The sequence below is a fragment of the Dermacentor silvarum genome, chromosome 9, assembly GCF_013339745.2.
Source record: "Dermacentor silvarum isolate Dsil-2018 chromosome 9, BIME_Dsil_1.4, whole genome shotgun sequence".
Taxonomy (NCBI): Eukaryota; Metazoa; Arthropoda; class Arachnida; order Ixodida; family Ixodidae; genus Dermacentor; species Dermacentor silvarum.
In genome coordinates, this window is record NC_051162.1 from 105728312 (window position 1) to 105754647 (window position 26336).

General features: G+C 43.6%; 1 protein-coding gene across 4 annotated transcripts in view; it reads left to right on the forward strand.

Moving 5' to 3' along the window:
* LOC119464065 (TBC1 domain family member 15) overlaps window positions 1-26336 on the forward strand; it is a 76015-nt gene that overhangs the window by 20995 nt on the left and 28684 nt on the right. The window contains exons 6-7 of one of the 4 annotated variants that reach the window (XM_037724886.2): window positions 13774-13882; window positions 18127-24779. The exons of the other annotated variants lie outside the window; for them this stretch is intronic. Of the exons in view, the coding sequence (XP_037580814.1) occupies window positions 13774-13882; window positions 18127-18601 (584 nt within the window). The 3' untranslated portion in view covers window positions 18602-24779. Of the gene's footprint in view, window positions 1-13773; window positions 13883-18126; window positions 24780-26336 lie in introns of those variants that run through there. 4 annotated transcript variants of the gene reach the window in all.

Below are 26336 nucleotides of genomic sequence, written 5' to 3' on the forward strand. Positions count from 1 at the left end.
CAGGTTGAAGAATAAGTTCGTCGAAATTAATAGGGGCCACTGAATCAAAATCTTGGCAGCTCAACGCTGCCGAAATGTATCACACCACGGGCAGGTGATCGTGCGTCTCCTGCTCTACCTCGGCCGTAGCTGTGCATAGCCATCTGTGCCCTGCATCTCGGAGGGGCAGTCAATGTCAAATTTTTCAGGCTCCCTAGGGACTGCGAAAAACGTACGAAAAATTGGGCAGTCTAAAAAGAACGAATCAAGTCCTCAAGGGCTCAAATCGTCACAGCCATGTACAAAATAACTCTGAAGTCCTGCCAGTACACTTATTAGGCATCTCGGTGCTCGTAGTGTGACAGCAGACGGCGGGTGCCAACGTATACAGTTGAACCTCGATATAACGAAGTTGTACTTGCAGCGAAAAACTTTGTTATATCGCGAATTTCGTTAATTCAGTGGAACTAAGATCGGGAAATAAAAATAGTTTGTTACATCGCGAATTTCGTTAAACTGAGGTTCGGTGTATCGAGGTTTGACCGTATAGTTGAGGAACACACTCAGCAGCCCCTTTTCAATCTTGGTATGCTTCACCGCAATACATTGCATATGTTTGACCGTGTAGCATCACTGTATTGCGGTGAAGCTGACTTCTGAGAGTTGTCATTATGGCATGTTTGTTAGACTCTTGCTGCGCTTTCCACGCTTTGAAGCCTTTGATGAGGATGGTGAAGGCGGGGTCAGCGCCATTGCTGAATGCAGCGAACCCTTTCAATGAAAAACAGCACCGAACAGCAGGAAGCTTGCTATCGAATGTCGTAGCAGCTAAGCCTAGTGTTGCAAGGTGCATGACAGCACAAAATGATCACCACCACATACGAAACACCATCTGGCCTAACACAAATGGCCAGATGGTGTTTTGGCCAGTGAGCACAAAATGATCACACGACCATGTACAAAACACCATCTGGCCTAACACAAATGGTTACAGTGGCCATGGTGGCTATGGCTGCCAGCAGATCTGCATGCCAGAGTGCTAGTTTGAGGCTGTGAAATAATGAAAATGGTGGCAGTGGTGGCTTTTTTTAATGTCATTTCGGCCCTGCGGTCACGGCAAGAAGTCCAGAAATCGGACGGCGAAGAATTTCAGCATCTGAAATTTCACATGTCCTTGTACAGTGACTCTGTGGGGTATGTGGCGGTGCCGCAAAGATGGCCAAATTATCAGGCATCTCGAAACAAATTGGTAATTAATGCTAATCTGTGGCAGGTGCAAGCGTTGGGTGAGGGAAGATGGCTGATCATTTCACATGTGCTGTCCTCCTGCGCGCCTAGTGATGGAGGTTACGTAATCTCAAGTGTTGGGCACACGTTGAAGGGAGAAGCAGCCTGAAGCAATTGCTTCCAGAGGCCGGCGTTCTTCACCACGCCAGTGTTGTGACGGCGAGTGTTCGCAGTCATTGAGCGAGATCTGTTCTTGTTTGCCTGTGCGTGCATGACACCAGGTTTGTTCATTTAATTACTTAGCAAATGTTTACTGCAATTTATACAGCTGATAAAACTACGAACCTTACTTAGTGTAGTTGTCTAACACATGGCTACTGCCATCAATGCTTGGTCTTTTGGGCAAAACTGCAACTTTTTTACGTCTGTTCCGAAATTCCGATACTCAGTTTATGATATGAATTATTTTACTCTCCTGAGCAAACGTGCACAGACCAGGGGCTCTGCGATGATGAGGATCAGGCTTTATTCGCTAAGGATGGCTCATTGGACATAAGGGTGGAGGGTAGGTACGTGAAGTAGTGGGCCAGCCGTTGAGAGGTGCTCTTCACTACATCATACGTAGTTAGGTACTTCATTGAGACATGCTGAAGAACATAGGTAGACCGAATTGGCCGATACTTATCAATATTTTCACAGTCCACGTGCTCGCTTGCGCTCAATGTGTATTCATGTGTATGTTACTACTCACGGCTACTCACACTCGACACTCACTCGTGCGTACATACACATGTCCACTCACGCTCACGAACAATCAGTCACGTCCACTCCAAGTCAACGTCACTTTCATTTGTACTCGCGTTGACCGGCACTCTTGTTCTCTCTCACGTTCACTCATGCTCACCGGCGCTCTCTCCCGTTCATGCCCATGTCCGCTCACACTCTTTTTCATTCACTAAAGCTCACTCCTGTGAAATACGTGTGGAACAAGTATGAGTCAGTGTACTTGTCAGTGAGCATGCTGACCTATGTTGAAAAATCAAGGAAGTTCAACTTAACACTGCAGGTTACTGAGCAGATAATGCTGTCCAACTGTCTGACACTGACTTTTTGTGCGTGCGGTCCAGCAAATGGAAGTGTGGCCAAGCGATCGCATTTGCCCATGCCAGTGTAACGCTCCAAAGTCATACGGGTTAGGTCGTGAAGGGCGCTGACAAGTGTGCGATCGGAACCCACCGTGGTAACTTGGTGGTAGTGGCATAACGCTACTGAACTCGATGTCGCAGGTTTGATTCCAGCTGCACCAGCCGCATTTCAATGGCAAAAAGCGAAGATGTTTGTCTACTTCAGACTTAGGTGCACATTAAGGAAACCCTGGTGTTTAAAATTAATCCAGAGTCCCCCACTGTGGCATGCCTCATAATCAGGTCGTGGTTTTGGCACATAAAGCCTTTGAATTTAAAAAGACTGACAGCCAATTGTTATGCTACCCATTTTTTTTAGTGCAACGAAAAACTCACCAGTCAGTGTGAGCTAAACTAAAGTGGTAATGCTGAAAATGCCGTGGAAAAAAGAAACTTTTTTTATCTGCTGTCGCGATCGTAATTATGAAGTTGTACGCTGGAAACATGCTGGAAACAGTGATTGGTGAACGTGATAGCGGTTGTACACCAGCATGAAGCAGGCTAGTGCAGTCCTAGCTGTTTATTGTTTATCAAGCCGATGTCCTCTACAGTTCATGTTTTCTGAAGTGTTCAATTATTTCCACAGTAATAGCTATGGGCTTTCGTGGTTTCCTGCCCAACTGCATTAGTCATATACAAATCAAGGCTTTCTTTTAGCTAAACTAAGCTAAGATTTCGAAATTGAGGTGATGGTTTTTACACTATTTGTGCTATTCATGTAGTGCTGGCACCAATTTACAGCACAGTTAGTCGATGTCATTTTGTATCTCACTTGGGAGTCCGCAGAACTCTGGGTACTCATTTGCAAACTTGTGGGTGCACAAATGCAGTCGTGGGCTGCCGTGCAATGAGGGATGCCACGGCTTGCCACATGTCTACTCGTTGCAGCGGAAGCAGTGCCGCTCGTTAGTGTGGAATTATTTTAGCTCGTAATGGTGCTTAGAATAAAACACATAATCCTATATAGTATGAAGACTGCAATTTTAAACATTAAATATGGCGCGCTAAATAACAACCGACTTGTGTACAGTAATGTGAACGCATCCATACTGTAGTACCAAAGTATCACCGCAAGTTATCGCGACGTACCGTTTTTCACTACTTTTAGTGTCAACTTACAATTACAAATCCTACTTAAGTTGCAAAGAGCATGCTTGATTGTGTAACTATAAATCGTGGTCTATTTATTTCCACTCGTGACACATTCTGGGCAGCTGTCAGTTCCGTTAGATAATTCCAATCTGTGCAAGCCGACATCCTACAGCCAAAGAGGAAGATCAGGCGCAAGAGAGAAGCAAGTCTCTCTTGCGAGTCTCTCTTGCGCCTGAGTTATCCCGGTATCGTTCGCATCGCAACACTCAAGCCATTTTCGTCGCAAGCTGTAAAAAACTACCAACCCCTACTCCCCTCCGTCACATGTCACGTGGGGCAGCCGAACGCCAGACGTCAGAGCCGTGTGAGAGAGTCGATAAACAAGCTAAGGACCACACGGCAAGCAATGGAAGCTCATTCAAAGGGACACTAGATAGGAGCATTAAGTTAAGCTGGATTATTAAATTATGCTTTTGCAATAGCAACACGTTGAGCAGTGTATTAGCGAAATGTTATTTGGTAAACCTGAAAAGATGCAAAAACTAAAAAAAGGGTGGACCACCCTGAAGTTGCCCCACCAGATTGCCATGATGTCATCAGTTTTGTTGGTCTCTCATCTGTATAGCTATAGCTACGTTGGATTCTAAACAAACCAGACTCAACCTAGACAGGGTTGAGAGCTCTGGCCCAGATACGAGAAAATGCTTTAAAATCCGTGATGTTAGAGTGGCATGCCAGCGCTGAGGTTTTGGTGCGAAATTCGTGAAAGGGAAGTTTGTCCTTCACTTTCTCCAATAAGAATCTAACATCCGTATGAATGAAAATGAAATTTGAAAAGAATATTCACCAGTTTAAAGAGTTTAAGTGTTGCTCTTTGCTGTTACGTTACAAGGACACAAAGAGGAATACAGAGTCAGTTTAGGCTGATAAAGTATGCTTCAAAAACACTATTTTAGTTAATTTCGAGATTATAAATTTATGCATTTTAAATAAAGACGTCTATTGCGCATTTGCGGAATGCTGCGACAGTCATCTTCGCCAAACATGGCATTGCTGCGTGCAGCATGGAAGTTACAAATTTGGAAGACAATTTCATGCTCCTCTGCGGTCTTTTTCACTCCTTTATCATACTTTGTGATGGCAGCGACGCTGTGCATGTGATGTCACCATGGTAAAAGCTGTAAATGTGTCGATTGACAACAGACAAGAGCGCCAACGTGATGAGAGCCTGGGCCGCAATTTCGTAGTGATGCCTTCCAATCGATTCTGTGCCACTCTTAGCACCCACCATTCACGACTGGCTGATCCATTGAAGAGGGAAGAATGCCCATGAGGGAGAGTAGCAAAGGCGAGTGAGAAACCACCGCAGTCACGCTGTCATTCATCAAACGCGTGTAACTTTGCTGTTGCATCATTTCGAGAAATTCTTGTGGCTTCTGTTCATTGTAGACTGATATGCAGCTGTTACTAAACAGTCGACCTCCATTAATTCAACCCTGACACGATTGACGAAACTGGCCGAATTATCTGGAAGGTTGAATTATACAAAAGGACAGAAAAGAGCGCCGAAACATGACTATTTATTCACTTGGCAGTATTTGCCTTTGAAGTTGGCTTCGCCACGATACAGCGTATTACGTGGTGAAGCATACGGGGGGAAGGTACCACATTTATGAGACGTAGCGCGTGCTCCTTAATTTAAACGCACACATGCGCCGAATGCACATTCTCCATTCACAACATGAGCACTGAGACGCCTAATGAGTTTACTAGCAGGCCTTGATAGTTTTAGGTACACCCTTGCTATTTTGTTGTCCCTAAATCTCCCCCCCTTGACTTTCGGAGTTTTTATCTTAACACTTTCGTTAGGTTTCCTAAAACACAGATGGTTTTTCTCTGCTTCTCAAGTCCATGACGCTTGCGTGTGTGCATAATTAAGGAATACTTTTACGGGGTATACTAGGCCCCGTAAACGACCTCATACATGAGACACGCATAGTGGGCGAAACGAGGGCTCATTGCCACAGAAATGTCAGAAACAGATCTGAATCGCTGCCATTATGCTTATTTAGCATTTAGGTGCTCATATTGTGGCCAGAGACGGCGCATGCGTGTGATGTATAATTAAGGAACGTGTACTATGTCCCGTGACAGAGGCCCCTTTCCATTCTTGTTATGCTTCACTGCATGACACGGCTGTGTTGCGGCGACGCTGATCAGTAAAGTTCGAATTATTTGCCGAAGGCCAATATTACCCACCTCGGTGGCTCAGTCAGCAAAAGCGTTGCGCTGCTGAGCACGAGATCACGAGATCGAATCCTGGCCGTGGCGGCCGCATTTCGATGGAAGGGAAATGCAAAAATGCCATGTGCTTGTGTCGCAGTGCACGTTAAAGAACCCCGTGTGGTCAAAATTAATCCGGAGCCCTCCACTACGGTATGCCTCATAATGAGAACTGGTTTTGGCACGTAAAACCCCATAAAGAAGAAGGTCAATACCGCAATCAAAGTAACTGAAGTTGGGCCCATAGAAATATGTGGGCACCTGCCAGGACCTTTGGTCTCGATCGATTAACCCAAAAAATCAAATTAACTGGAGTCAAATTAACAGAAGTCTATTGTATAATAAATATTTGAGCTCAGAGTGGTTGGCCGACCTTTCATAGTTCTGTGGTTGTCAGGAACAAATTCTGCCTTTTAGTAAAGTATAAAGTTAGAAATAGTTTAGAAAGATAGAAGTATTGTCTGTATGTCAAACATTCCTGTGACAGTCATTTTGCCAGGCAATGTCACTTCTAGCACTTGTGATTATGATTATGCATCTGGGGCTTCTTTTGAAGGAGACTATTCTTTGTACACTATGGGGATCTTCAAAGGTAAAGTTCCACTGACTTTATTTAAAATGCTATGCCAGCTGTGCAAGCAAGGATGGCTTCCACAGCTACCTTAGTCCCCTTGTTAACACACTGTGCATGGAGAATAATGAGCACGGGAAAGTTTGTAAATAATTAAAATTTATTAACTTGTTTAATATTGCATTCACAGTGCTTGTTTACATAGGAAACTTGAAGATAGTCATATCATTATGTGTTTATTTCGTTAGATTTTTTTACAAGGCTTTGTTTTTGAAATACTTAACCCAAAGTTTGTCACTCTGTGTTGCTATTTTCGCATTATGTGGCAGAACATAGGTGCAGAGGCACACACCAGAGTGATGCAGTTTGTTGAACACTGTGCACTAAGTCTGATGCGGCAACCACATGCACGCAATATTTAAGCGACAGCGACAACCGATGCAACAGGGTCTGCCTCTCGCGTTGCGGCCTGGAGCAACCACATGAACGCAACATTGCGAAAAAAAGTACTGAGAAATTTACATTGCTCTCCAAATAAATACAATCGTGGGGCTGTAAAGAAATCGCAAATGTACCACGAGGCAAACGTGATGACCAAGTGTGCATTAGATGTAGCTTTGACACGTCATCGCCAGTGGAAATCCGTTCTGTTCTAATAGCATGCGCGAAATGGTGGGGCGTCATCTGGTGAGCAAAACGCGAAACATTGTTGCGGCTCTCGGTGGCACCTCAGGACTAACAGCATCGAAACAAACATGTCAATAATAACGACAAGACAACGCCGCTACTTTGGCCTCATCTTGTGATGAGACTGATTTACTATGGCTGATTTTACTATTTATTTTTTGCTGTCACGGCAGAGTGCAAGTTGCGAGAGCGAATTCAGATAGAAGTGGGCGATTCGCGGCTTACTGGTTACTGCCATGCTGTTGTGCAGTCACGCTATCCCCTGTGGAAGTCACCGCAGGGACTTCTGGGCAACAAGCGAAATTTTCTGGCTGGCCGAAAACTGGCGACGGGACAAGCGACAGCGACGGATTGCCCTCTGTGATGGCAAAACGTGTCGCTCGTCGCCGTTGCACGAAAACCATGTGCATGTGGTTGGGCCTTTGCAATGCGCATGCAGTGTGCAACAAACTAGAAGCGACAATGCCTGGCAAAAATATTGTCAGAGGAATGCTTGACGTGCAGGCAAGATTGTTTCTTTTTTTTTTTTGCGTTAGAAGACGTGGACAAGAGAAAGGGGTACAGGCACATTGTCCTCGTCTCCAAATGAAAAAAAAAAAACACACTTTGTAATGCATAACCCACGCACCCAAATCACCACTTTGTCTCACTTTCTACACCTTTTCTTTGACTAAAAGGCTAAGCTTGTTTTTGACAAACAAAAAACAATCAACGGTCCCCGAACCACTCTTGAGCCCAAAAAATTTTTCCGCAGTGAGAGCTGTGTACCAATGAACATGAGCTGCAACATTGCCTTGATTTTAGACTCGAAATCAAGGCAGGGCTGTTAGCAGTTGTCGTTATCGTGCCTGCCGACTCGCTCGAATATTTCATAAAGCTAATGAATTTGGATTCGTTCTACGACCTTAGGAATGTTGCATCAAGTTTGACGAAAAATAGATTCTGTCCACGAAAAAGTTTTAACGGCGTCAAAGCACGGGGCAGTGCTAAATTGAAAAAAATGCAAACTAGAAGAAAGAAATTGGCATGGTACCTGTACCTTCCTCCTGTGGCAGCGCAAGATGCCACATGACAGAACGGTACTTTCTTTGAGCAAACTTATTCAGACAAGTTTCTTAAGTAGGCAAAATCAACAACAGAAAGGTTGCTCAACTGTCACTGGGATCGAAAAACAGTGTATTATATTTGCCAGTCTCGGCTGTTGTGCAAGTTCGCTGCTGCGTGTACACTGCTGTCTAAAGGTAAACAATAATGAAGTGCTCGTGTATTCCATAAAATGTGTGTGCACAGGGCTAACTTTCACAAAATGTATGTGGTCACCTTTTTCCTCCTTCTACCTTGTCATGTGCACAGAATTTTTTGACAAATTTTGGTATTCACAGGTTGGCAGGTATACATTGTTTTCTGGTGAAAAGCAGAGATGACTATGCAATGAACTTTGTCTACCCATGTTGGCACCACCATTCTTGCTCCAGAATACAACTAGCCACACTGTGTCACCAGTTTAAGAATGACTCTCTCAGAACATGAACTTGCATTAAGATGTTTCTGTCTTCCGTGTTTTCAAAGTGTGCACTGTGAAAAAAATCTTAGCATCGTTAAATGAGCTTTAGTAAACCGTATTCTGCCTCACCATAATTTTTCCTGCACAGTAGTATCTGCCAAAAAGCATAAAGCTTCTGTGCAAACAGCATTTGCATAGCTAGCACAGCATTTTAAATAACACTTGCGAAAGTTTAGTTCCGAAGGCTCACTTCATGGAGTACCTGAAATTGTTCTTTGTTCAAGGTATGCCATTTCAATGCATAGCTCAAATGACTCTCAAGGAAAATAGCATGCGTCAAATAAGTTTAAATAAATTTATGTGGCAGGACCTCTTGTTTCAGAAACAATTGTGCAACTGAGAGGCCAAAAAAAAAAAATGTATAGCTCTTGTGGAGTATAGAAGAATGTAGGCACATTTGATGAGAAGAAATACCTTGTGTAAGGCTTCAGTTCAACGATGCATTAGTGCATTTGGAAAACTAGAAATTTTGGCATCATCATCATCATCAGTGGGTGATATTACTGGAATTATGATAACAGGAGAGAGAAAACTGCAATCATTGAACGAGAATACGTGTATAAGCACACCCGTGTACTTAGATTTAGGTGCACGTTAAAGAACCCCAGGTGGTCCAAATTTCCGGAGTCCCCCACTACGGCATGCCTCATAATCAGATCATGGTTTTGGCACATAAACCCCATAATTTAACGTGTATAAGCACGTTAGCTGTGTAGGTGCTGTCCAAATCCACGCCCCCAGTGATGGCTCTCTCTGTACAGAAGAAACAGATCTCGAAGGCTATGCTTTTGCTGGCTGTATCTGCCGAAAGGGATTCGGGAGCCGGAAACCCATCATAGACGTCATGTTTTGAGGTGCCACTTATTAGGAGTGATTGTGATTGTTGTACTTATAAAACCAAAGTAAAAGTATCTTGCCACCACTGATAAGATGAAAGGAATGTTATGATGAATGCCTATTAATAAAATCAAGAAGCAATCTAAACTGCAGAAATAACTACCAAATCCTACAGCTAAAGAAAATGCTGAAATAGATCTAGTTAAAAGTCAAGGCCTTCTTTCAACTAAATGGAATGGGTGAAATATAAAAAAAAAAAGATACTTGAATGGTGTTAGTAAAATTCTTTGAGGACTGATATATTTTGGTAACCTAAAGTCAGTAAGCGTTTCCATTAACCTGTTGGCTGCCAAAGCCGGGAAACCTCCAGGCTCAAGAAAGGGGACCATATTGGTGTGGAGGTATTGTTAATCTAAGAAGCTATTTGTAGGTGGCGCTGCAACAAATTTATACTAGACAAGTTTTGAAATGTCAATAGGTGGCATTAGGGGTGTCCACTCAAGGGTGGAACAAGAGCAGGGACACAGAATACTACCATATCCGTTACAGGCATAGGTAGCAGTACAAGGTAGAGAAGGTTTGTGGAAAAAAAAAAAAAAGACGTATACAAGAATGCTAGAATGAAAATCATGTATAGCATGCCTGAGTAACTCAAGCAGGCCAGGTGACTATTTGTCACCGCCCTGTTTCAGAGGGGATGTGAATAAATCGTCATCATCATCAACGGTGGTCTCATTAAAAAAAAAACCATTTAGTGGATATTTGTAGAATGTTTGCGCACACATTCTTCATGCCCAGATGTTTCGACACTTACTTGCCTTTAAGCAATCGCGTAGGCTCGTCTTCCATGTTATATTCTGCCAAGCTTCGGCAAAGAACATTCATCACGGCAATGCAAAATGTGCTGTGCAAGAAAAAAAGGAGCAAAAAAGTGGGACCTTGTGGGAGTGGGAAAAGTGAAATATGGCTCTTGACACGCTTTTGGAATTAAATATGTTACTGGCAGTTACGCTTCTGAACTGAAGAGTGTTGCTTCATATTGTAAATAAAACTTGGCATGTTTCAGCTTTTGTTACCATAGATAGAGCATTATGTAAAAGACGCGACAGCTGAAGTTAGTGCAGCACGTGTACAGGCCAATAATGATTCGAGTGAAGGGTTGCGCGCAGCATGCATAATAATCTGTAGCCAATCAGCCAATTAAAAAAAAAAAACTTTTATCAAAAATAAAGAATTGGTTTAAAATATTTATATTTTAAGCTGGAAAGGACAAGTGTAGTAAGGTTGAAAAAGTAATTTATTGTACCTTTTGAATGTGGGATTTCTAATGAAAACTTAAGGACCATTTTCTTTGTGAATATTCTGATGTTAATGAAGAATTTGGCTCATGTTTCACAAATGAAAACAAAAAGTCGCAGTTCGGGCGAAGCATCAATTGCGATAGCAAATTAGTAGACAGCTATACGAAGTAAGGCTAGTAGTGTTATCAGTCTTATAAACTTGAAAGCATTTTCTTGTTAACTGAATTAACAAACATGGTGGCAGCGCGCACAAGCAAACATGAACACACCACACTCGATGACCGCGGACACTTGCTGTCAAAACGCTGGAGTGAAAAAGCGGGGCAGCAGCAGCGAGCGAAGCGACCTTCGTGCTGTGTATCGCTTCAACGCCAACTGAGTGGCGAGTTCACAGCACGCACAAAGGTATAAGCCGTCTGCAGATCACTTTCAAGATACAGCGCGTGTGCCCGCAAAGTACGTAGTAGCTTGCGGAGTAGAAGCTGCCCCCTTTTCCTACCTTTCACACACGAGATTGAGCCCCGGTCATCAGTTCCTCTTGTGCCCGGTCGCGAAATATGCAGTTGCTGCGGGAGCACAGCGCCGCCTCCCCTCCCTCCCTCCCATCCCCCCACGGCCTTTCACGTGACAGAAGATGGCGAGCTTCCTTCCCACTTTCCTCCCTTGCATGCGCAAGATTCAGCTGCGATCGCCGGCTCGCCCTCGCAAGCTGTCACTCGCACATACAGCATATGGTGCGCGGCAACAGTGTCATCACTCTTGGATTTTATTCGGAACATCACTGCCACGCTGACAGCAAAAATGCGCCTGGAGTGTCCATATAACAGCTATCACAATAAAATTCATTTTGACTTCTTGAAACAGGCAATCTTACTATTCTATGTAACTCAAACATTAAATGTTTACTTCAATTGATGTAATTCATTCATGAACCGTCCATGCCTAAGTAATCTTGGAAAATGCAATATGTCAGGTATAGATGTGTTTTGTTTGGTGGGTTGGTTCATGCTACGTAATAAATTAAAATAAGCTCAAAAAAGGATATGGGGCAAGACAAGCAACGCTAATTCAGAAACTGAAAAGGAAGGCGACATGGCAAACTAAAGCAAAATACAGAACGCAGAAACAGACCAGAAAGGGAGTAACTCGCATGCATAATGTGTCGGGTAATGTTAAGAAAGTTGCAAACAGGCACAATGTGCCAGTCGTGTTCACTGCGCCGTGTAAACTTGCACAACTCTGTGCATGCATTCCAGGAAAGAAAAAATTGCGAGGCTGTGGAAAAAAGCATGTAGAGCTGTTTGTGGAGTGCGTACAGGTGATGGTTTACGAAATATCATGTCTCGTGCCAGGTCAGTCCTGTAGGTGCATCAATTACTAGGCCGGAGAACATGCGGCATCCCTGAAAAAGAAGGGATATGCACATTCTGCTCTGCACTTCGAAAGCTGGAAGTGTATACGATTGTGTGATAAAATAAAGATATTGAAAGCAGGCGCACTATCCAGCAGGAGCTTTTGGAGGCTTTTTTTTTCATCAAGCCAAGGGGCGGCAGTTGCATTAGTGACACATCTTATAACGTAAGGAAGGTCGAGAATAGGTTGCTGGAAAGGCATAATTGACCAGGTCCTTAGTTAGGATAAGGAATGGGCCGAGTTCTTTTTTTAATCCCTGGTGGTGTTTGTTTTCCGCACATGTGCAAGCCACAAACTCGCCTTTTACTTCTTCCCAAAATACATCGGTTGTTAGCGAGTGCTTGTGCTGTTTCCTGTCCTGGCTGTGCCTTTCTTTTGTGATGTTTTCATTTCTTTCCTGTCATGTACAGTCAACCACAAAAGTTTAAGGGATGCGGTTTCCCCTGTAAATGTCAATTACTGCACTGTTAAGGCATCACACTTCTAATTTAATGAATCACTCTGTAGGTGGCGAAGGCTACTTACATGCTGGAACATTTAATTTGAGGCTGTGCGACCACGCTTCGCGAGAATTCAGCTTCATGGCAGATCCTGCGTCCCGTAAACGTTTGAGCTTGACGGTACATGTTGCGTGGAAAGCAGTGGCTTTTATTCGAAAGAAGACCATGCCATGTGTAGCAAGTTGAAATCATATATTGTGCATGTAGTTTCCATTTTTGGTCCTCAAATTGAATTCTTTGGTCAGAGCGTGAGCCAACTGCTGCAGTGGCTTAGTGTTTGTGGCGTTTTGCTGCACAAGGCCGTAGGTCAGGATCCTGAACGTAAGAGCAGCACTTAGCGGAATGCAATAACACTCGTGTACAAAGTAATGGCTGCCCTTCGAGGAAGTAAGGCTTGTAGAGGAGCTAGTAGGCCTATGTCCGCGTGAAGGTCGTGCTTGCACTGATTGCGAGAAAACAGGACGAAACAAGAGCAATGTAGTTTTTGCCCCCTCGTACCCTTTTCAAACGTGTACTGACGCGATATTTCCGACACTTCATTTTTTGTGTTAACTGGTGGCCCGGGACCTCTAAATCTTATAAAATATACTTGCAAGCCTCACAGCGGCTTTAGTTATTTAACGTATAATAGTTTTTCCGCAGCCAGTTTCTGTTTTGTTTCCCAGAAGCTGACTGGGCTGTGATGTCATGATGCACAATGTGGTCATGCAAGAGCAGGACACTGCGATGGTTTGACAGTCCCTCCAACTCGCTTGGTCGTCTGCTATGCTGCTGCATTGGCCTTTACAATCGGTAGCAGCATAGGAGATGGCCGAGCAAGCAGGAGCAAGTGTCAAAACGTTGAAATGTACTGCTTCCATGTGGCCGCTTTTTGCATCGTGACGTCACGACCCAGTAGAAACATAAGCCAAACTGGCCGTAGAAAAGCTATTATAACAAATTATTTGGGGCGCTCTGAGGCTTGCTGGTATTTTCTTTAGTGTTTAGCGGTCTAGGACCTTCATTTAAATGCTTTGCACTCTGCGATTGTTGTGATACTGTGAGAGCACTGCAGAAAGCTCGCATGACGTCTTGGCACAGTTGAACAATGGCTCGTTTTCTCCCCTTGGCCCACCTGTTTGCATTTGGGCTGTAGATGCAGAGTTGACGTCGGCACAGTTCACCGGACTGTCCCTGAAGGTATTCGAGACCTTCGGGGAGAAATACCACTGGCGGGATGATGACACACAGATGGATGTCGATGCGTAAGTGGTCCCGTCTCGACTATGGTCCTGTCTTGAGCGTACAGTGCTCAGTGACTGAAATGCGATACTCGCGATGATGCGGCTGCTGGCGGTTTTCCCACCGCCGAAGGGTGCTGACACCGAGCTGATGGGTTGTGGTCACGATGAAACTGAGAGCCTTTGTGACGAATTGTGACTGCATTTTGTCCCCCGTCGATCACCCACCGCTCTCCCTTCGGTGGCACAAAAAACACCGGCCGTCGTGCGGTCTCGAGTATCGGGCTTCAATCACTGAGCACTGTATGTGCGTACTTACTCTGCAGTCGCACTTGCAGTGACCTGCTTTCTTGTGCCATCTCGTAGTAGTGCCCGTCGGTGCTGGAAGCCACAGGGAAATTTCTCGATTTTTTATGTTTGGTGAATATTGAAATCGTGAAAGATGCTTTGCTGGGCTAATTCATGTCTTTCCATGATGGAAAGTAGCGCTCTGTTCTTTCGCCCTTCTTTTTTTTACTTTTTTATGCTACTTTCCACCTTGGAAATCAAGTTCGCAGTTTAGGAAATTTCAGCAATTTTAAAGCCAGAAGTTTAACATTTGCTTGACTTATTAATCAACCTTAGCCAGTAGGGTGAGCTAGTATTGCCACCTGCTGTGAAACAAATGACATGAGTGGTAGCAAGAAAACACAGGGGCAGGAATGACCCAGCAAGCAAGCAGACACCAGGAGGTAACTGCATGAAGGTGCCAGAACAGAGTGAGTGACACAGATAACATATGTACAGTGTGTAGATGCCTTGAAAACACTATGGCGGGATAAAGATAAAGTGAAACAAATAACTTCAGTCTGGGCTGTGTATGTTTTTCTATTTAACTTTAGCTACTTCCCCGCGGTTTTGTGATTGACAGATAGGGATTTAACATGGTAGAGGGTGACAAGAGTGGAGAGGAAAATGCAGGAGCCAGTAGAGAGTGGGTGAAGGAAGTGCATGCATAGAGGAAGAGAAAAGAGGGAAGCACTTGATTGGTTGGCACAGGCAATGATGTCACGCACATAAGAGAAGTGAGGAGAGGAACCGCTAGGCCACATATTTTTCCACTTGAGATATGCGGCCAGTCCTAACAGCTTTCTAGCTGTTGGGATTTGGATGATCGTCTTCGATGGCTTCTGCCGGAATTTCTTTTGTGTCCATCGCTCTGTCCCCATCTCTTCGAACAGGTAGTTTCGTGGTGTCTCGTACAGTTTACAGGGTCATCTGCTTCTAGCAGGAACATCTCATTAATATTCAAATCAGTGTAACCTAAGCATTTCCTTCCAGTGACTGTTGGAAACATAATCTTCGATTTAGGCCGTATTTTTTAACAGAAATTGCTGAAAATCACAAGTTGTCAGAAAAAACGATCAAGTTTACAGCTCTCTAACTGAGCATAAAAAAAAATATGACAAATTTGTAAACTGCATATAATAGTACATTTAAAGCGGAGAAATATGATATATATGGCTCCTATATATGCCACTAATATGTGAGTAAGACTTGTAAAAAAGAATCCTTGTAAAAAATGTAACAAATTCACATAAAATATGTAAACAATGTAACACATTCACCTAAGATATCGAATTTGTCTGCTTTGAATGCTCTAACGAATGCAGTTCTGTGATATCTGTTTATGGTGTAGAGCTACAAGTTTGTAAATTTCGTGCTGATATTTTTCTGAAGCTAACCGATTTATTAAAATTACTGTTAAAAAATTCAGGCCCTTAACCGAAATTTTGCTTTGAACAGTCACTAGAATATCACTTTCTCAAATGCACCAAATTTATTTGAATCAGCCCAGTGGTTATCTTGGAAAAGCATTTCTGTGTTTTACATGTATTTGAATAGGCGGCGTCAGAGTTTGGCCGAGCTAAAGCTTCCTCTTAACCTAAGATTGTCGTCTCGAGTTTGCTGTATGGTCTCATTTTATCCCCTCGTAGTGTTTTAAAAGCACCACATTTAAAAAGAACTCTTTAAAAAATCAGAATTGAGGTCATTCTTTGTCAACGTCACTGCCCAAAAGTCGTTCACAATAAAAACATGATTATTAGAATTAGAAGTGTCAAAGCTTCTTTACGCACTCAAAGTTACATAAGAGAAGGATGTAAAGCAAAACACTCCACTGCTCTAGAGAAATGCGTGGCTAACACGCACTGCAGCAAACCACAAAAACAAATAAAAGAAGCCACTGTTTTTTTTTTTTCTTCAAAGAAGCCATGCCAGATCGTAGAAAGATCCATGCGCGGTCCATCATTCCGTCAGGGGTAAATAACTTAAGTGCCTGATTTTGCTCTAGAAATTTTATTAGGAAACTCTTAAGTTCTGATGGAAAGGAAAATAGTGGGAAGTTGAAAATGCAGAGGCCGGGGAGCTCCGCAAACAAGATGGCAACAATATCTCACTTGGCTGCCTGATCTTGCTTTTTGGCACTACGTTCACCGATAGATGCTCGTGGTATCTCAGTTGTGTCGGGTGCAACATTATCTAAGAGACTGTTATCAGATCTGTTTTTTACAATTCTTAGTTCATAAATCCTATTTTTCATTTTGTTTATACTACGCGGCCATTCCACTGGGAACATCTTTTATGGAGGAGTCAGTGCAGTATTAATGCGAAAGCATGTGGCTCGTGAGGTGGAAAATCCGGCGTAGTTGTCAGCGTTGGTGGGACCACTGATGGTCCAAAAAGTCATCGAACCCTCGACCTTTGGGGGGAGTCAAACCCAAAACCTTTGGTGTTAACTAAGGTGAAGTTAATTAAGGTGTAGCTAATTAAAATAGAGTCAACTAAAGCACTTGAACCCATGACTATTGGTGCCAGTCGAACCCACAACCTTTGGTGTTAATTAAGGCACTCAAACCCACGACCATTGGTGGCAGTCGAACCCACGACCTTTGGTGGGAGTCGAACCCATGACATTTGGTGTTAATTAAGGTGAAGTTAATTAAGGCACAATGAATTAAGATAAAGTTAATTAAAGCACTCGAACCCACGACCTTTGTTGGGAGTCAAACCCTGTACCTTCGGTGGGAGTCGAAACCACGACCTTGCATTGTGGCATAGTGTCTAAGCATCGCGCCGTGGTCCGAGTGCTTTCGCATTAATCCATGTAAGGATAAGTAAGTGCCCCTTGAATTACTGTTTAGGGCTTAAACGTTATCTTGGAGTTTAGAATGTTTGCGAGCGATAACGAACCTATAGTTCTATAGCTGACTTATAGCATATTGATCTCAATAATAGTAGTGAATCCCTTTTTATGTGTTCATAAAGAAATTTGCCTTCATGTAAATTTTCTCAAGTTAAAAGCCAGTGCCTTAGAAATAGGAATTAGCTATCAGTAAACAAGCTCTCATTTAGTTTTAATGTAGTGTCTCAATGCAGGCTGCAAATTTTAATGTTGGCACTCAGTCTTTCTTTTTTTCCCTTTTTTTTTCTGAAAACTTTGTTTAGTGGCTAGCACAGTAGACAATGCAGACATCTGCTGGTGTATTGCCAGCTGCTTTCCAAGCAACATTGTTAAACACTTCTCAATGTTTATTCCAAATCTTGGCATAGACAAGTACTTTTCAGTCTCCTAATGTCAACAGCAGTGAAAACTGCTTCTGGGAGACAGGATTGAAGTCTGCAACTAAGCAGGCTACTTTGCTACCTAGTAAACAAATGACGAATGGGAGCTGTGAAATTGAATGGAGTCCGGTGAGCTCTCGTTAACATACTTAAAATCACGTTGAAAGCCTATTGATGTGGCTGTAGTAATGTTCAAGCTAGAGGTGGCAAGTCTCGGAAAATGCATGATTTGGAAAGTGACGTGCACAAGTTTGTCAAACTGCGCAAGTCTGTAACTAGTCATCTTTTACGACAAACTAAGATGCACTGTAGCCTAAAATAATATCTGAGTTAGATAAGTGACTTTCCATTTCCGTGGCTTTTTGAAGAAACTTGCTGTAACATTTGTTTTTTACCTTGGCATTAAAAATTGGACGCCAAGGGCCAGGCATTGTCTGGGCATGTTCGTGTTCAATATGCAATTGCTTGCTGTAATGAATTGGAACATAGCCTCAATCATGTCACCGTGGTTTGCCTTGACTCAGCTGCTTTGGGACTCGGTGCTCTGTGATGTTTGAAGCTTTGCAGTGTTTTGCCGTATTCTTGCTTTGTTCCCACCTTGAGCAGTTTGCTTATTCACGTTGCACTTCTGCTCTTGTCTCTCCCTCTGACTCTTGGAAAATCAGGAGTGACTCCATCTTGGGCCCTTCATCCTGCCTCGAGCAAGACGCTCCATATCTGTCCGAGTCGCACCACCCTGAAGTCATATTGCTCTCAAGGTCTCCAGACCCTTCGGAGCTGGCTGGCCAACTCACTGACGACTCCGACCACAAGTTTGGTGCCACAATGAGCAATGGAGACAGCAGCCAACTGTGCGACCAAAGCCTAAGCGGCGAACATCACATGGCTTCGGAGTGCTCGACGGGCATGAATCGGGCGCCGATGCAATTCAAGAGGGAACCCGAAGACCCGCCGGAACCGAAGCGAGAGTGCTGGCCGGAAAACGCCGCCAGCGGTAGCGAGGATGACCGCTCGACCATGTGGGACGCCCGCCACGTGCGGACGGACTACGTGGGCGGCCAGTCGAACAATGGGACCACCTTCTTGGGCTCGATTGCAAAGATGTGCGACGCCGTCAGAAGGCGGCGAGCGAGGTTGTGACCTTGAAGCGGCGAGAGCACAAGATGAAGATGTCGGTGCTGAGGGCAAAGATGGAGTATTACGAGACGAAGAGGAGGAAGCTGCAGCAGTCTGAGGGAGGTGGTGGTGCAGCATGACTAGGTTTTACTGCATAGAAGAGTTGGTATGCGTGAGGTAGTAGCGTGACTGGAGTTTTGCAGGGAAGGGAAGGCTGTGGAAACTGTGTTTCGCTTCGACTTCTCCTAGTAACTGAGCCTGTAAATGAATTGCTTCATAGAAATACAACCTTGGAAAAATGTCCTGGATAATTTGCGGCAAAGTATGGAATGTTGCGTAAGGGGGGGAACGGGTGCAAATGGGGCTGTTCTGATGAAACTGCTGACTTGTTTGCACTCGAATTTCACGCAGACATGTAATTTTGTAGCACACTTTACCGAAAACCGTGTTTGGATACAGCACTTTTGCTGTCTCATTTAGAACAAGCCACGACTGCATATCTGCAGCGATACGGAACCGAAAAACAAAGTAATAGCCGCAGTGATATGAACAGCGGCACTGTCTGACTGCTCAGGCGAAACATAAGGCACAGCGTGTTGCTGCGACACTCACAGATGGCAGCCCTGTTCCGCAGCAGAGAAAACCGAACATTTTGCATCCAGCACCGTCACGGGCAAAGACTTTGGATATATTCTGCATGAAGCAGGGAAGTGCTGCATCCATGCAATGTTGGCAGACGAAGTGCACTGTGAAATTCCATATCTGTGCAAAATATTGTCCCAAATGAGCTAGTGGTTTATCGGAGTCACTTATAATGGACTGTCTAATTTATGCAGCATATTGTTTGGTGCCAAATTTGCTTCAGTTTCAAATTTGAAACGGCTATTTCAGGGGGGTCTCCTACGCAAAGCAGCAGGGCGGGAATGGCATTTGGCAGATACCTTTGTCAACTGGCATCATTGCTATTGTAGGTGCTAAGCTGAAGTAATTATGGTCAACAGCCAGTGACTAATATTAAATGAATTGCTTTTTTTACTCTGCACAATTTACATCTACTAGGTGACGATGGCTAAGCTATTGGCCGATATTTGAACGAAAGTCGTTGTGGTGCCATTTTATTTTACATGTTTAACGAAGTGTGCATTTATAGGGGGCCAGGCGAGGTGCTGGACCTGCGTAGCTATAATGACAACGTCCTAGGTGTCACCACAACCTACATATAGTGTTTGTTAATACCATTGATTTCTGTTAAATTTATCAAAAGAGAACTACTTGCAAGAGTTTCAGCTAGTGTTTTTCTGCCAGTTTACTTCCCATTACTAATGGATTTACCAATGAGTAAGAGAAATAATGAATTTTTAATTGTTATGCTGTTGATTTTTAGTGAGAAAGAAAGAAACTTGAATCAAAGAAGAAACTTGAATCAGCGCTAAAGGTTCTATTTTATTGTTTCTTTCAAATGTGGATAAGTAAATTGCTAGGACAACTTGAGACTTAATTTTTCTTGAAAAGCGACTTTGTTGGGTCTTGCAGCCCTTCATTGTGCAAACATGTTGCGTGCAGTGGCACCACAGCCTTCTCCTCATTGCTGGCGTAGTAGAATCATACCCATGTTTCGCACTTTCCTTAATTCCTTTGAGTGTAGGCTGTGTACACTTCTCTCTCCCAATGACAACTTGTTTATATTTTTTTATTTACAATGGCATTGCTAGTGTTCGTTCACCAAAGTATGTGCCTCCAATCTCGATCTATTTGTGTAGGTGTGTTACGTGTTGTGGCACATTCACATTGGCGAGTGCAAGAGATCGTGCGACCGTATCGACTGGTTTCTTCAATTGGAAAAGTGACTTGTTTCGGGTCACTTCTTGATTTTTCAGCACCTTAACTTTCAAATTGTGTAGTTGGTTACCCATGCAGCAGTGCATTGAGACGGTGCCTTAGAATAATATGCTCTTTGATGCGGCTGCTTATCTTATGTCTCGTATTATGAATGCAGCCAATTTTTCTGCAGTAGAATCTGAAGTAGTGTCTTAGTTCAAGTTAGTTGGTCATTCACATCGAAGGGAAAACACAGTGATGCAGGACTGCGTGGACAAATGCACAAGCTGACAGAACATGCGCCAGCTGTTATGTGGAGTTTACTTGCGAAAGAGCGTTTGCTTTCAAGATCGATCGTACTGTGTTTTATTTTATGGAAGTTGTACTTTTATGCGAAGAAGGACTTACTTTTAAGATCGCTGATAATTTATTTTATAATTGGATATCTTACATTGAGCCTAGCAGTGATATTGCCAGAAACGTAATTAGTATAGTTTGCATATCTCCTGTCAGCTTGTTGTTTTGTCATCTTTTTCTGCCCCACTCTTTATCCTATAAATCTTCAGAATGTTTTTTTTTTATTTCTTTTCTACAAAGCCATAGTTTGTTAGAGTTTATTATAGAACTGACGTCTCCATAGCACACACCAGGACAGGCATCTAATTCCATCATCAAAACTCTGGAGCAATCAGACGATAACGAAAGTGAAGTGAAAGATAAGCAGTGTGCTGCAGAAGGCAGATGCAAATTTGCTAGGGTAACTAGCGAGCATTATCTTTTGCTTACGCGAGATAAGACGCATGTGAAGACATTTTATAGGGCCTTTTGTGTTTCCATTGCACCATGGGAATACAAAACTCAATTTGGGTGAAATCGTGCACCGTATTGTGGTTGTCATCTTTGTGGAGGCTGCACCCTCTGATTGGCTCAAGAAGCAGAAGTGTGTGAGTCAGTTCAATCATGATGAAACGTGTTAATGCGCAGGCCTTCTGGGTATAAAAGATTGCAAAGGCATTACTGCAAGTGATACATTTCTACAGTGGTAAGCATGTTAAGATAATGTGCTGTTGGTCTGCTTGCACTTTTTGTAGTATGTCAAGCTAAATTATTTGCTGCTCTTTTGCTGTTGGCCACCACATTCCTTGCGCGAAAATACAAATGAAATGGATTCATTCATATGTGATTTACTAAAGCTGCCATGTTTGCCATATCAGTCAACCAGGTTACGTTCTGTAGGCATTGCAGGGACAGGAATCGGGGTACAGTCCCAAGTGTAAATGTGGTAATTACACTAATTTCGCGAACTTTAGTTGAGAAGAAGACTCTTCAGGACAGTGACGTGCAGGTGGGAGTTGCTGGTGCAGGGTCGACGTGAGCACTGACAGTCGCTAGTCGCATTCGGTTGCATGACCTCCTCTCATTTGCTGGTGTGAGTAAGCCTTTCTGATTGCTGTATAGTGCGCAGTGCGGAATTTTGCGTGTGTGGCACGGACGAGTGCAAACAGTGCCAATATTGTAAACTTGCAGTCATTTCTCTTAGCTTGTGGCAATTTTTTCTTGAACTTATCATTGTTTGTCACAGGATCATTGTTTGTCATAGTCAATCATCATAGAGGCACCTCGTGGCAACTACTTCATGAAGGACAGATTACCATTTCTTTGCACTTAATGATCGCACAGATGCTGGAGTCGTCATTTCGAATGGTTGGTCACACATCTTTCCGAGTCACATGCTCCACAGTGAATAAATGTCACGAGTGTATTATTGCTCCACTATTTCTCCTTTCTTTTCGGGTGCAAAGATGGTTAAAGGGGTTGTACTATGTATTTTAGCCCTTAAAAACGTTCACTAGTTCAGAAGAGTTAGTAATTTTCTAGTGGAAGCTAAAGATGCACCCAGTTTCATAATGGCAGTGCAACACTGTTTGGGGCTCGTCAGCTGACTTTTCGCTGCAGCACTAATTACGAGGCACTGTCCACGAGGGAGCTTTGCTATGTTTTTCTAGTGCGTTGAAATGTGGATGAGTATTACACAGCGAAGTGCTCGCCCATTGAATCAATGTTTTTTGTTTACTACTGCACTCAGTGGCTGTTTACACACCTGCTTTTAGTACTGCTTTCGTTCCCGTCGAATTGCTGCTCCTTGATTGTTCTAGTTTGCTGCCGTGTATCTTTCATTAGCCGGCCCTAAAAGCTGGACGTGTTTGTTTCCCAGTGTTTCGCAATGTTGGTAACTTTGTCCCCTGTTAAGGAGCATGCATTGTGTTTAGAACATATTGTTTTTAGAACACGGCCTCCTATTTGCTCTGTAGTGCGGAGGTGACAATTTATGTATGTCAGGCTAGGCTTTCATGCTCCTAAGCCTCTAATGTCGAAGGCAGGCAATAACTAATGAAATTTTATACACGGTGCATTGAGTTAAAACTGTCTCCTTAGGCCTTTTGAAACTGTACATACTGAGTTTTATACTTCTAGCTCTTTTTTACCAATTATTACTTTTTTTTTTTGTATTCCACGTGCTGCCTTTGTCCACTGTGTCTAGCGATCATAACTTTGAGCTTACCATGATCGTTATTGTTTATGTCTGTTTTAGTGTAGCCGGCTATGTGAGCCCTTTCTTTTTTTACGTGTTGAAATTGAGGAAAGTGTTCCTATTCTACATTTGCACTATATAATAGTTGAGGCTGTGGGTACGAGCACTGGCCTACGAGTTGAGGCCTATGTGGACATTACGAGCTCTGGCCTCCACTTTGAGGTCTTGTTTCCAAGCTCTCGTATTGAGGATCAAAGCTATCGTTGAAAAGTGAGACTACAAGTCTGCAAGAGTTGTTTGAAGAGGTTACCGTAGATGTGCAGCCGTCTTAGAGGCTTTTTGGCCAAAACACTATGCAAAGTTTATGTAATGTTTACTGCCCATACCTGTTTCTTTCTTGATTTTACACATTAAGTTTGTACGTTAGTTTCTGGGCACCATCATTTTTTGTCTGTCAGCTTCCTGAATACTTTGAATATTTTAACATTTTGCAGTACTTCAGTTCTCCATGCTCAAGTGCTTGAAAGAACTGTTTGTTAGGGTATGCTTATTTTATTAGTGAACAACTTAGATGCAGTGGCATTGAATATTGGCAAGGTTTTTTGGTTAACAATGGGTGACATAACTGTATTGAATCTAGGTGGTGCTGATGTGACCATCTCCGTATGTATGGTTGGTGTCAAAAGTCTACGGATTACGAAATGTAAAAGTAAGCTGAATTTTTCCACCGCCTGTACGCGCAATTTTATGTTTAGATTGCATATGACATTAGTGTTGTGCGGTTTTACTAGACGTTGTTCACCGAGTGTTTGAAAATTCATATTCTCGGATCCGGTTGTTCGTAAACTTTTCATGCTAACTGTATCCTTGAAGGAAGATGGGAAGTGCAGTGCCAGTGATTCATCCAGCAACTGAAGTTATTTGTTTATTGTCTGTGGACTAACTAGAAGACGAAAATTTTTGATGCTCCTATTTCGGTACTTGGGGAAGGTGATCAACTTGCAAGCTTTCTTGTCTGATTGTGATGTTGATATCTTATTTAAGTGGCCCGTTTTATGAACTTCACCTAATTTCACATTTTCTGCATCAACGTTTCAGAAATAGGGTTCTAGTATAAAATTTTCATCACAGCTGGTTGTGAAGAACACCTGCCTTTAAGTCTTTTCAGCAAACTTTTCCTAGCAATCTTTTTGTGGGGGGGTCTATTGCAACGTGTGGCTGTGTGTGGTCGCTTATCATGTCCGATAGCCTGCCGCATGACCTTGTGGGCAAATTTAGTTTTCTTTAATGCCTTAAAAGCACTTTATCGTAAGGTAACCACCTACCTCATTACTGCTTTTACTTAAAGCTGAAGTGCAGCTGCTTGCTATGCTATTAAAAGAATGAAAAAAAAATGTGTTATCTTTTTTAACGTTGGGAGCTGCTGTCAGGTTTGCTATGTCTGCTTATTTTTTATGGCTGTGAACCAAAAAAATTTGAACACATACCGTGCCCATATTACACATTGCACTTGTAAAAAATGGACAGATTCCGAACCACCACTTACATACTTTTTATTCTTTACCCACCTTTTATCTCACCTGTTTTCTGTTTGTGTATTAGTGTTTCAGAATGCGTCATCCCTTTCCTTTTTGTTTGTTTTTATGGTGCCTTCGAACATTTCTGCCATGACTTGGGCATTGTCTTCTTGTTTATATATACACATTAAAAAACATGTCATTATCACTCAAGTCCTGTGTGATGCGTTTTCTTTTGTGTGTGTTCTTTTTCTTGTGTGAAGAAGTGAGTGCGTCTTTGTAGGAAGGCAAGCGACGGCCGTGCTTTGAAGGTCTCCAAGAATTATTTTCCGCAGTAATACACGGTATCCAGAACCCACACTACTTTTGTCCTCAATTCCATAGTGCAGCCTTTTTTCCTTTTTTTTTTTGGTCCCATGCCGCACCAGATTGTTCGAACAATCGTTGACACATGGTGCAGTTGAAACTACCAATTATTAACCTTGGCATCATTCTCTGAGGAATGTCACTCACAGGACAGATTAGCCTTGCATGATTTGGTCAGGTTTTACGAATTTATGGCGCTCTTGGTAGTCCTGACTAAACGAAGTTTTGATAGGTGTTGGAAGAATTGGCCTTCAGTATGTTTCGCATTTCCCAAACTGAATGCAAATTATGTTTTTTGTTTCAGCTGACTTAGATGGAAGATTTTTAAATTACAGCAGCAGTGACGACTAGGCAGGTTATCTCGGTCTGCCTTATTTTACACTGTAAGGGGAAGGAAACCGGTCAAGTTGGTGCTGGTTCAAGGTTAAAACTAAGTGTGGCTAAGATGAAGACAAAGGTAAGCGATGCAACAGGAGGGCTGACTATCAACTGAAAATTCTTTGCAGAAAGATTTTGTTTTAGGTATCAACTGCTAATTATTGTGGAAAAGGGTTTAATACATACAGTGGAATCTCGATGATACGATCACGGCTAATACGAATTTCCGGATAATACGAATTTTCCTGTGGTCCCGGCCGAGCTCCATTACTTTGCAACGTGCTAGAGAACGGTTGTTACGAATCTATTTTCGACCCGTGTCGGTTGATACGAACAAACGCCGCCCCACCGACGGCCGCGAAAGAGAACAGCGTGCAGTCACGTGCTTTCTCTTTTTCTCTTTTAGTACGGAGGCACGGACGCGGTGCCGGACAGCACGGAGCCCGCGACTGGGCACGAAGAGTTTGAAGCGGTGGCGCTTTTGTTGCTTTTCCTTTTGTGCTTTTCCCCACGCAGGCGTGGGGAAGCGCGGCCGCCGCAGCGAGCGAAGGTTCGTGTGGTCTATCGCTTCAACGGAAACTGAGCGGCGTAAGCACAGCGCATACAAAGGTCAGAGCCGTGTGGAGATCGCTTTCAAGATACGGTGCGCGCGATAACACCGACAGCCGGCACAGGCGCAAAGTATAAGAATGCATTTGTTGGCAGAGTAGGAGCCGCCCCCCCCCCCCCTCTCTCCCTCCCGCGCTGCCTTCCCGCTTCGCTCCTTTCGCGAGGGGGATTGTGTCGCCAGTTACCCTTGCGCCCGTTTGCAAGATACCACTTACACCGTGCAAGATAAGCATTTGGTGCCGCAGCACAGCGTCGCCCTCCCTCCCTTCCCTCCCATACCCCGACGGCCTTTCGCGCGACGGAAGTCACATTTGCTCTCGGCTGTGCATTCGCTTTCCGTGAAGGCACGCGTCCCCCGCGCGCTTTCACTCGCACATATGGTGCGCGGCAACGATTTTATCGCCCTTGGACTCATGCTCCACGTCTCATGCTCCTCCTCCGCATCGCCCTCGTTGATCTCCTCTCCCATCGTTGGGCGCGCATGGTTGAGAAGCATGCTCACTACCGCCCTTGTCGGCGAGATTTTCCCGCGGAAGCC